Genomic DNA, 12617 nt, shown 5'->3' with positions numbered 1-12617 from the left:
AGGCAACTCGTGGTAAAGGTGGATTAAGCTCTTATCTCTTTCCGTATTATTTTTCCCTTAATGTAAAGCACATCCCCTTGTGGAGATGTATGATGCTATGCATTAAAGGCCATTAAAGGTCACTACCCATACCAGTTTCGATCTTCATTGTGGTCTCGCCAGTGGGAGCCAGACTTGACAATGCTAAGGTTGAAGTAATGCAGAATTTATGAATTTTACCTAAACAATTGCCACAAGGTTGCCTAAAATGTTTAATGCTATTTATATTGCTATAAGGCAGGCACGTCAAACACGCAGGCCGCATGAGGCCCACCGACAAGTAACATGAGGCGCGCCAAACTTTGTAACCAATATGGTTATTTAACTTTTGACAACACCGAATTAAATAAACATATTTTAAAAAAATTAACATTTCCACTTAAGATTATTTTATATGCCAAACTACTCTGGAATTTCTAAAGGAAATAACGTTCTATTTTTCATTTCAAAAAATCTTGTTACACGACTACTTAAATATCGAATTTTAACGAGCAAGTCTACGTACGCGGCTACATCGGCTGACCACAGCAATCGGAGGCTAGCAGTTAGCAATTTTCAAGTCGTAAGAAAGTGTAGTGTTTTCTTTATAATTAATAAAGAATTTATAAAAATAATGTCGAAACGTTCAACCAATATGATTAAAAAAAGATTAATTGAAGAAGAACATCGTAGTTTTCAAGAAAAGTGGGAGTTACAATATTTTTGTATTCAAGGGAAAAATGATGCCTGATATGTAGAAAAAAACTGTATTGCAGTTTCCAAAGAATATAATATTAAAAGGTATTACGATACAAATCATAAAGAAAACTATGACAAATATGTTGCGAAACTTCGTGAAGATAAATTGTCAGAATTAAAGTTAACACTTCAAAATCAACAAAGTGTATTTACCAAACCTATTGAAGATAATAGAGCTCCGATAAAAACCAGTTATTTGTTATCGCATTTAAATGGAAGCAAGTCGAAACCATTCAGTGAAGGGGAATTTATTCGCGAATGTATTATTAAAACGGCTGAAGTGTTGTGTCCTGAAAATTAAAGAAATTTAAAAATATAAGCTTATCTCGAAATACCATTGCTAGCAGAATTTATGATATAGCCGGGAACTTAAGAAATCAACTAAAATCAATAATTCCAATATTTCAGACCTATTCCCTTGCAATTGACGAAAGTACACATGTACGGGATATCGCTCAGCTGGCTGTTTTTATTCGTGGATGTGATATGAACTTAAAAGTAAGCGAACTTCTAGAAATTATTCTTATGCACGATACAACCACTGGAATTGATATTTTTGACTTCCTTATGGAAGTTTTGAATGAATACAATTTACCGTTAAAAAGTAGTTTGTATTGCAACTGATGGTGCTCCTGCCATGACTGGTGTTATTAAAGGAGTTGTTACAAATTTAAAAGAAAAATGCAAAGAACAAGGTAATAATAATTTTCAACATTTTCATTGCATTATTCATCAGCGAACACTATTTGGCAAATTAAACATTATTCTTGTGCTAACGTGTATATATTTCTAAGCGAACACTATGCTCCAAAGTTTTAAATATTGGACTTGTCCTAAAAAATGTCAGTAAAATTGTAAATTATATTCTTGCACGTGGGCTTAATCATCGCCAATTTAGTAACTTTCTAGAAGATATAGAAAGTGAATATAGCGATCAACCTTATTATACAGAAATTAGATGGTTTTCTAGTCATAAAGGTTTTAAGCGAATCTTCGAATTGCTGGAAGAAATTACAATATTTTTAGAATCGAAAAATTATGAATGTGAAATATTAAAAAATTGTCAATGGATAAATGACCTGACTTTTTCAGTTGCCATTACAGCTCACTTTAGTCAACTTAATCTTAAACTACAAGGCAAACATCAAGTAGTTATCGTGTTATTTGACAAAATTAACATTTTCAAATAGAAATTATTATTTTGGCAAAAACAAATTCGAAAAGATCGCATTATGAATATTGTCAATCATTATTACAAAATCACCGAAATTGACATTTTCAGAATATGCAAATCAAATGAAGTTATTAGAAAATGAATTCGAAAGAAGATTTTTAGATTTTAAGAAATATGAAAATCAGTTTCACTATTTACTTCTACTCTATCGATTGATGTTGAAACTGTTGATGACAATTTGCAGTTGGAATTAATCGAAATTCAGTGTGATTCCGTATTGAAACAAAATTATATGGATGTTAACAGTGGAGAGCTATGAAAATTTTAACAAAGGGCTCGCATCGTCGAGCAAAAAAAAAAAAAAAAGCCTAACTTAGCCCTTTTAATACTTATATTGCGACTTTGTAGAGTTTCTGACAGATATGATAATTGCTGTAGGATATCAATCATTAATGCTAAATCTTTTAAAAATTCCAAATTGAGAAGTCGGTTTAAAAAGCCCTTATATTTATCGTTTGATGCAAAATGCTCGCATAAAGCTCGGTAATTTCTCTACAAAGCAAGAGCCGTTCATAAACTGCAAGCTGCCCATCGTGGTCTAAACACACGGGTCGATCTTTAAAATTTCGATACCAAGGTCTTTTGCAATCGTATTTAATTCTTTGATTTTTTGGTGATTGATGATAAAAAGCATATAATTTATCCATAAATATTTCAAAATGATTTATTTCTTTAATGTTTTTTTTTTTATCTAATCGTCTAATGCTAAGTATAAACGATGAGTGCAATGCCAAATCACAACGTTGGGAAATTTTTGTAGAAGTTTGATTGCAACACCTGATTTGTTTCCTGACATTACACTAACTCCATTCAGAACAAAATGCAATGAAATGATTTTTTATATAGTTATCAGAAAATCCATATGAATTTAAAGTAGCAATAAATAGTAGCATGTATACATTCCACGGTGGTATTTTCTAGTTCTGCAAGATTATTAAACAAGATGAACAAGGGACTCGCAAATTTGAGAAAAAATTAACAAAGGGCTCACTCGAGCCCCTTATAGCTCACCACTAAAGTTCTATAATTATTTTTATCAGTCGATCGATACCCCAATGTGTTATGTGCAATTATGCGTATTTTATCGACGTTCGGTAGCACATATTTATGTGAATAACTATTTTCAAATTTAAAGAATAATAAAACTGCGGAAAGATCAAGATTAACAGACCAGCATGTACAAGCAATATTTAAAATAACTACAGCTCAACAAATTCAACCAAAATGTGAAGATTTCGTTAATGAAAAACGTTGTCAAGTTTCTTCAAACAATGATATGTATAATTTTATTTAAATATGCACACTTTATATTTTATATGCATTTTTGTAACATGGTTGTATTTTGTACTTATATACTCTAATGTTAATATTAAAAAATATGTTTCCTCTTTATTTCGAGATTATTTTTCTGTTGCTGCCCGCGGCTTGATGTATAATTCTCAATTTGGCCCTTGGAGGCAAACGAGTTTAACATGCCTGCTATAAAGTGATGCTGTACGGAAAGCATTAGCATCAAAACAAACCATCAGGCATTCAAATTAAATATTCTATTGGATATTTCCTACCCTGTTTCAGGACCCACTAGTCATACTGGACCGTGTGTTCAGGCTCTCATGTAAAATGCTGAGAAAGAATTCAGCTAATTCCCAAATAGCTATATTGAAAACTCTTTGACTTCGGTTTTGAAACGCCTCATCTGGGCACGGAGGAAGAGGTACTCTTCACAAATATCAAAAACACCCGGGGGGAGCCTTTTCACCGGGATTTGGCTTGGAGGATCGTTTATTGCCGACTCCAGGTGAAAATGGTGAAATCATGATATCGCCCTCCGACCGTGTGACCTCTTTTGTGACATGACGACACAGTGGAACCTATAGGACATCTCTTCTATCAATGCAGCGCATTTGACGGAGATTGACTGAAGCCATTCGCAGGCACAGGATCCCAGTGCCAACTTTCTCTCAGGTAGTTCTACGACAATTTCCTGCCAAGGTGAGGAACTATCAAAAGCATCTAATTTTTATCATAAATGTCTGAAAGCACCACATTTAGAAGATAAGTAAAAACATCTCCTCACTGAGAAACAGAATTTATCATCGAACTGTTTCTGCACATATCTCCTTCGATTCTTAGAACAGGAAAGATATCTTAGGTGAACAACTAGATTGCTTTATAACAACTAAATTGCTGTACACACACACACACACACACACACACACACACACACACACACACACACACACACACACACACACACACACACACACACACACACACACACACACACACACACACACACACACACACACACACACACACACACACACACACACACACACACACACACACAAACTGTTAAAAATTCCTTCAACAATGCAATATCAGAATGTGCTCCTTGAGTTCGTAGAGTAAGAAGGATGACAGTGAAATGGATGTGCAGTCTTATTAATTAAGAGAATCTTAACAAAAATATTATGTGTAAAGTATGATACCATCTGCAAAACGATGGTGTTAATTATTAAAATTATAAAGTGCAGGCCAAAAGAGTTACAACCATTGTACAGAAAGCTAAGTGTAAGTATAAAAAGAAACCGGCTATGCAAGCTAAAGAAAACGCAAAAGAATTCTATCATTATGTTACAAGTAAAAAAAAAAAGAGAGAATGTGAACGAATAACTTGTCATTGTGGATGGTATGTGAGCAGCTAATACTAAAGAGATTGTTCAAATACGAGTGAATGAGTAATGAGTGCCTATCTTCCTAAAAGCTATCAACATCGTATATGGAACATAGTGCTCAATGCTACCTCTACAATGGATGAAGAAATTCAGGTGTATGAGAATGAGGTGCCAGAAATATTACATAAAATGTATACGAATTCGGTAGCAGGGACTCATGGGATATCATCACGGATGCTAGAAAGTGTGCCCAAGTTTAACTAGATGTATTATTATTATTATTTATTATTATTGTTGTTGTTGTCGAGTATCTCCATAGAGTCGAAAGACTTGAGTCCCCAAAACATCGCTCACAATATACCTATCATTCCATCCACAATGCAATTAAAATATCACCATGGGAATAAGAAACTAACCATTATTAACACATTGCTTGTCATATCTCTCCTTAAACTGATTCACTGACGAAGAACTGCCAACCATCTCAGGCAATCATTTCCACTTATTCACCACCCTTGTAGGGAAAAAAATCTAGATCTCACATTCTTGATAAATGAAACTTTACTCAACTTCCAATGATGACCTCTTGTTCTGTCAATACCAGCCATATACTGAAAAAAAAGATCCTCTACCTCTATTCTATAAAACTCTTTTAGCAACTTGAATGTTATCGTGTCACCTCTCTTTTTTCTATCTGTTAATTTTTGTAATTCACAAATCTTCAATCCATCCTCTTAGGAACATTCCACAGCCCTGCAACCATCTCTGTTACTTGCCTCTGAATCCTCTCAACCACTTTTATATCTCTAAGAAACCCAGGTGACCAAATCTGAACACAATAGTTCAGATGTGAACGTATTAGTCTTATAAAGAGGGATAACGACTTTTCTGTTCCTAGTAATTTAGGTATTTTTGAACATCCAAATGATTTCTTCCAAACGGTTTTGCAATATGACTTCTGAACTTCTGTTTCCCCATCAACCATAACTCTGAGACCCCTTGCCTGATCAATTTGGAGCAACAAAACCCAATTAGTAGAATACACAGACTGAAACTTTTTCAATCCAAATTGAATAAATTTACATTTTGTCACATTAAAAGAAAAGCTATTGTCCTTTGATCACAATGACAGCTGATTCAAATAATTCTGTAGGATCACTACACTGTCTTTATGTACAGTGCTATAGCTCTTCTCAACTTAGCATCATTAGCAAACAACTGGATATCACTCTGTAAATTGTCTCTATTATCATTAATATACAGATTAAACAATGGGCCAAGAACAGAGTCTTCAGGAACACTACTGGTCACATTTTTTTTTATCTTTGATTCCTTTCACCCTCAACACGGGAAAGATTCCACAGTAGTGAAAAGAATGTATGATAATCTCATTTCATAATGGGGAGACAAGGACTGATGTGTTGAACTGTCAACCTTCCAGTATTTCTGGAGTCGTGGTGAAGATATGGAGAAATTTAGTAAGAAATCTTATACGGAAATGAGATGACAGAGAATCTCTACTTTGCAATGAACAGCTTAGGTTTATTAAAGGAAGGTCATGTTTGAGTAACTTGCTCACATTTTATAATAATGTTATGATTGAGATAGATAAAGCGAATGAATACAACATGACACTTTTAGACAGTTGGAGGATAAAAAAAAAAAAAAAATTAGCTAACGCCTTTTTATTCCCGTATATACGGGAGTAGGCGAGGCCATTTAGCCCTATCTAACTTTTGGAGACTGAGTGGGCAGTTCATTCTCCACTGGTACCCAATCAGAGACAGATGGCCCAAGGCTATCACTAATTAAGCGGTACGCAGTGAAGAGAGACGGCTCAAATGTGCCGCCATCTCGTGGTCTCTAACCCTAACACAATGTATTTAATGTCTGAAATAATGTGGGTTCTACGGTCGATTTTCTTGAATTTACAGGACGAAAAACCCGAGTTTCCGGGAGGAAAAACCTGCTTGCCCATGCCAGAGATCGACTAACTCGGGAACCGGTCGAAAAAAGGCTTAGAAAAATTTCCTCTAGTCGCCGACTAGACTCGAAACCAAGACTTCCTTCGTGCGGCCTAGCGCGGTGGTGTGCAAACGCTACATCCACTGAGCTACACAGGCTCTTTTTTTCTTTTTAAAAAATCAGCTAACGCCTTTTTATTCCCGTATATACGGGAGTAGGCGAGGCCATTTAGCCCTATCTAACTTTTGGAGACTGAGTGGGCAGTTCAATCTCCACTGTTGGAGGATATGGAATTGTATTATAAAGTTTAGATAAACTTTCTGTTATTTTAAGGAATAGTTTGTTCCCTGAGATAAAGGTCTACTTCGAGGTTTTATTCTTTACATCTCTTTTAAAGCTTTTCGAACTTAATTTCGAAATAACTTAATAATGACTGCTAAGAAATGCTAGTAGTATACCAGGCACTTCTGACAAGATCAAGATCAAGATAAGATTAGGAATCGTGACGTGATTGGTTGTTCAGATGATGACGTCATTATGTGTGTGACGTCTTGAGTTTGGAATGTTTGGAATTTTTCTGGGGACCATCTGTGTGTGTGTGTGTGTGTGTGTGTGTGTGTGTGTGTGTGTGTGTGTGTGTGTGTGTGTGTGTGTGTGTGTGTGTGTGTGTGACGTCACGTTGTTTGTTTTGTTCGCATATGAAATTATGGGTGATGATTGCTGTGATTGGTGGGGTACTTTGAACAAGAACAAAATCTAGATAAGATAAGGAATCGTGTCGTGGATGTGTGTTGTTATCAGATGAAGATAATTGACGTAATTTGTTAGTTGTAAATAAGTAACGTTATTGTTTTCAATTGAAAAGAAAGATATGTATTAGTGGATAAGGATTCGTGTCGTGATTGGTGGGGCAATTTGAACAAGATCAAAATCAAGATAAGATAAGATATATTAGTGGATAAGGAGTCGTGGCATGATTGGTGGGACACTATGAACAAAATCGGGGTAAGGTGAATAGGGGAAGCGACGTCCGTGTCGTGCATGTGTGTTGTTATGAGTTGTAGATAAGTAAATGGTTTGCTTATGGCATTATGGATGATGGTTAGTGATAAGCTAGAGTTTGGAATTTCGCTGTAGTCCCCCTTCTGTCAGGGACATCACGTGGTGTGTTTGGTTCGGGTAAAGCATTGGGGGTTATGTTTTCGAGATAAGGAATCGTGACGTTATGTGCTTGGAAATTTCTGGAGAACATATGCTTCTGTGACATCATGTGGTGATTTGGTTTGCCTATGGAATTGTGGGCGATGTTGTGAGATAAGATACCGTGGGATTTTCCCAAGGTGACACACATCCATCATTGTCGTCAAGTTTTGTCTTTGGATGTCTATAGATGGCAGTACTAATTTTCCAATACAGTTTGGGGTATTTCTTTCCTGTTAAAAGACTATGGGAATTCATAGAGTAGAATAGAGTCTAGATGGCGGCAGGGTTTAGTCTTTTCTGAATAATTTAATTATATGCTCGTGACGCTCAAACACACACTTTTTTTCGCATATTCATTAATCATCCGAATATTTTGATCTGTCTAAAATTTAAGGTCTTAAAGTTTAATAAATAAATAAATTGTGTTTTTATTCATAGTGATTTCAAAAGTGATCTTAAATATGCATAACACATCAATGACACCTTTTGTCCATTAAATTTTACATATTTTATTTCATAGATATCATTTACAATGCTATCTTTCTGAATATTACATAGAGAAATAGGAATTTTCACGCATCACCAATGCCTGTGGTCTTTTTCTTGTTATAACGTTTCTCTGATGAGAGATGTGTGATTGGCTTTTTTTGATACTGCTTCCCATATGAGAATAACAAGTTCCAAATACACTAATATTAGTAACACTGCTATAAAAGCAAGCAACTGGCGTTTTTGCGATGGTTCTTGATTTTACCTGGAAAGAAAAAAATCTTATTGTTAGTGATGGAAAAGTTAGCAGATTACTATAATCCCAATACAGTAGTTAGTTTTGGAAGTAGCAAAGCTTTACAGAAACATACAAATTTGCCATATGAAACCGTGAAATGTTGATTAGCAACACAGCTTACTTATGTGAGACATAAATCCATTAGAAGAAAGTTTAAACGCAATCAAATCAAACTTTTCAATGTGATTTGGCAGATATGTCATCCCATGCAAAAGAGAATGGGGGTGTCTTCTTGTATGCATTGATTGTTTTTTCAGATTTGTGTGGGTTCGAACACTAAAGAAGGAATCAGCAGACGGTATTGTTAATGCTTTCGAGTCTATTTTTAAAGAAGTACCATGTTACATAAACACAGATCAAGGAAAAGAGGTTTGCAACAAGAATGTTCGTGCATTGTTTAAGAACTATGATATTCATTTCTACACGACCAGGAGCGAAATGAAAGCACCCATTGCAGCAAGATTTATCAGAACATTGAAAACAAAGATCTACAAATGGATGACGTATACTAAAAGTAAAAGTTATACGAATGTGTTGCCGACCCTTGTACATTCTTATAACCTCACACCACACCGCGCTATCGGTATGGCTCCTTCAGAAGTAAACCTTCACGACGAGGATCGTGTTTGGAAATATTTGTACGGAACCCAAGAGGAGACTACCAAACCAAAATTTCACTTAGGTGATAATGTGGTTTTAAGTGATGATACCCACAAATTTAGAAAAGGGTTTTGGGGTAACTGGACACGAGAACTGTTCACTATTGCTCAGGGTATTAATAGAAACCCTGTAGTATATAGAGTTCGCGGTCTGAACGGAGAGATAGTGTAGGGAACGTTCTATGAAACTCAACTGCAAAGGCTGATATACCCAATGAACTTCCGGAAGACGTGTATCTAATCGAACAAGTACTTAAACAGCGTAAGCAGAAAGGAAAGCTTCAGTATTTTGCTAAGTGGCTCGGTTATCCCTCATCGTATAATTCTTGGGTTCGTAGCGAAGATGTTTTACTTAACCCTTTCCAGTAACGCCAGTATGAACATATTTCCTACTAACACGAAAATTCAAGTGGAATTTTTGTGTTAGTAAGAAAAAAAAACGTCTAAAAAAAGAAATTTCAAGTAGAATTACCACACGAGATCAGACTTAAAGGTAAATGGGAAGTTGCTCTTGCCTAAATTCATCTTCCGGGAGAATTTAATAACATCAATTCCGGTTTCCATGAGTTTCATATGATACGTGGAGTTGGAGGAGGAGTCAACACTATCGACGACAACAACATCACAGGAAATTATGTTTTCGAAAAGCCTAAAGAAGGATTTTATAAAGTGTACAAGATTCCCCGTGGCAGTTACAATTCACCCTCTGAACTTCTTCAAGCAGTATTTGATGTGAGTTCTGTGATTACTGGATTTCGTGACGTCACACACACACACACACACACACACACACACACACACACACACACACACACACACACACACACACACACACACACACACACACACACACACACACACACACACACACACACACACACACACACACACACACACACACACACACACACACACACACACACACACACACACACAATGACGTCATCACCTGAACAACCAATCACGTCGCGATTCCTTATCTTATCTTGATCATGTCAGAAATGACTGATATACAACTAATGCTAGATTTGTTACCTTTCTGATGCATGCACTACCTGACGTATTTTTTCCCCTTTCCTTCATCTTTTGTGTTCGATGTTTTCTTAGTGACTTTTCCAGTCAGAGCTTGTGATATTGAACTATGGATGATTGAGTTCTCATTTAACTTTGTTCCGAACGATTTTCTTATGGGTGCGATACTTGATATAAACTAAGAGAAGGGAAGTCTCGATTTGATTATTCTCTTAGAAAGTTGTCTTTTAAACGACAGTTCTTACACAGTTGAATTTTTTTAATAATATCTTTTGTCTTTAATCACAGTGTATTTTCTCTTCAAAATCGGGATTCGTGTCTTTATTGGGGGGGAACGGGAAATAACAGACTCTGCCATTAATTTGTTAGACTGTTTTCGTATATCCCTTGTTTCTGAGTATTCCATATTGACAAATCAATTTACGTTTTACGTTTGCCAGTAAACGTTTCCCATTACTGGCAAACGTTTTCTCTAAGTAATCAGAAAACGTTTGCCAGTAATGGGGAAACGTGGTGACGTAAGCCAATTTGACAGCGAGAAGATAATAGGGGCCCGGAGGAGGTGCCAGTATTTTGGAAATTACAGATTTTAAGGAACAAAGAATCTGCATCAAATTTTGCTTCAACCTCAAAACAGCTGCCGAAAACCATCGAATACTTAAGGAAGCCTTTTGAAGTAGCGAAATTCACTGCAACCGAAAAATGCGTCTCAAGTTCGCAGCAATGTTATTTTTTTGTTTTGTTTTAAGATCCAAAGCATTGTTTACAAGGAAATTCCACCCGAACCTCTTCAAATTTCTTTAAAACCTAACTTTACTGTGAGGTTTTAAAGCAGCTAAGGGAGAACATTCGGCGCAAACTTCCAGACAAGCGGAAGAACAACGACTAAGATTTCCACCATGACAAGTTGTTCGACAATTCCTAGCTTCCAAAACCATTATCTCTCTTTCTCTCTCTCCCCTATTCGCCTAACCTCTCCTCCTATGACTTTTTCCTGTTCTACAAGAAAGGGCGTCGCTTTAACATTTAATTAAGAAGATCCAGGCAGAATCGCGGGAATAACTAGGATATAGGCTAAGGATTTTTTTTTTTTTTAATGGCCAGATTTCCCGAAGTTTTCGGTAGCACCTCGTAAAAAAAAAAAAAAATCAGCTAACGCCTTTTTATTCCCGTATACGGGGAGTAGGCGAGGCCATTTAGTCCTATCTAACTTTTGGAGACTGAGTGGGCAGTTCAATCTCCACTGATACCAATCAGAGATAGATGGCCCAAGGCTATCACTAATTAAGCGGTACACAGTGAAGAGAGACGGCTCAAATGTGCCACCATCTCGTGGTCCCTAACCCCAACACTCGTATTTAATGTCTGAAATAATGTGGGTTCTACGGTCGATTTTCTTGAGTTTACAGGACGAAAAACCCGAGTTTCCGAGAGAAAAAACCCGCCTACCCGTGCCAGAGATCGACTAACTCGGGAACCATCCTTTCACCTCGTATGTCTCCTTAATTTCCATTGCTTTAATTTTCAATGTATAAAACAATAATCAGTATAAAATAATTTTTCCAGGAATGAACTACTTATTCGTTTTAGTTCTAATTGCATATTTTAATAAATAAACTGAATATAAATTATCAATTGGTGTGTGAAACATATTTAATATATTTAATATAATAACATTCTGTATAATAATTTGAAACTTTAAAATTAGTCTAAAGTGTCAATATATGCATTATTTCATTTTAGCATTAAGTCTTCTGCAATTTTTTTATTCATTGGTTGAGTTTTTTTTTTTTTTATTATTATTTTTATATACAGGGCGACCATAAAATAACTTTCCCTCTTTTGAGGTATCAAAAGTAGATGCCTCTGTAAAATCAATAAATGGAATGAGACCAAATTTTATATCGAGACTTTTGATGGCATGGGGAGATGATTTCCTCGAAAAAAAGATTTAGTACCAAAAGTCGCCGATAGGGGCATTTTGGCGCTGGAGGAGCCGAAAACAAGCGGATAATTACATTAAAGGCAGATAAAATGGAATAATAACATTTCGACGGTGTAAGCGACAGCCGCGTCACTCATTCCAGCTGGATATGTGGCGCATTACAATGATAATAATAATAATAATAATTAAACTAAAACAACTTGCGAGAGACACAGAAATTAATGTAGCGATTGAACTTCCAGGAAATGATATTTTTTTCATCAGAATCAGGATCCCCTGGACCATACACGATTTTCAATGTGCTGATCTTTCTTGTGCAAAACAAATTGCATCCGGC

At 35.9% G+C, this 12617-nt stretch overlaps 1 protein-coding gene across 1 annotated transcript in view; it reads left to right on the top strand.

Moving 5' to 3' along the window:
• The first annotated feature begins 1306 nt into the window (after nt 1-1306).
• Nucleotides 1307-12617, top strand: part of LOC150105644 (cation-dependent mannose-6-phosphate receptor-like) — a 179358-nt gene continuing 168047 nt past the window's right edge. The window contains exon 1 of the mRNA XM_090394969.1: nt 1307-1472. Within this exon, the coding sequence (XP_090251095.1) occupies nt 1459-1472 (14 nt within the window). The 5' untranslated portion in view covers nt 1307-1458. The remainder of the gene's footprint in view (nt 1473-12617) is intronic.

This window comes from Typopeltis vanoorti, chromosome 6 (assembly GCF_054136105.1).
Source record: "Typopeltis vanoorti isolate ZY-2024b chromosome 6, IOZ_Tvanoo_1.0, whole genome shotgun sequence".
NCBI classification, from domain to species: domain Eukaryota; kingdom Metazoa; phylum Arthropoda; class Arachnida; order Uropygi; family Thelyphonidae; genus Typopeltis; species Typopeltis vanoorti.
This window is presented reverse-complemented; position numbering and strand designations above follow the sequence as displayed.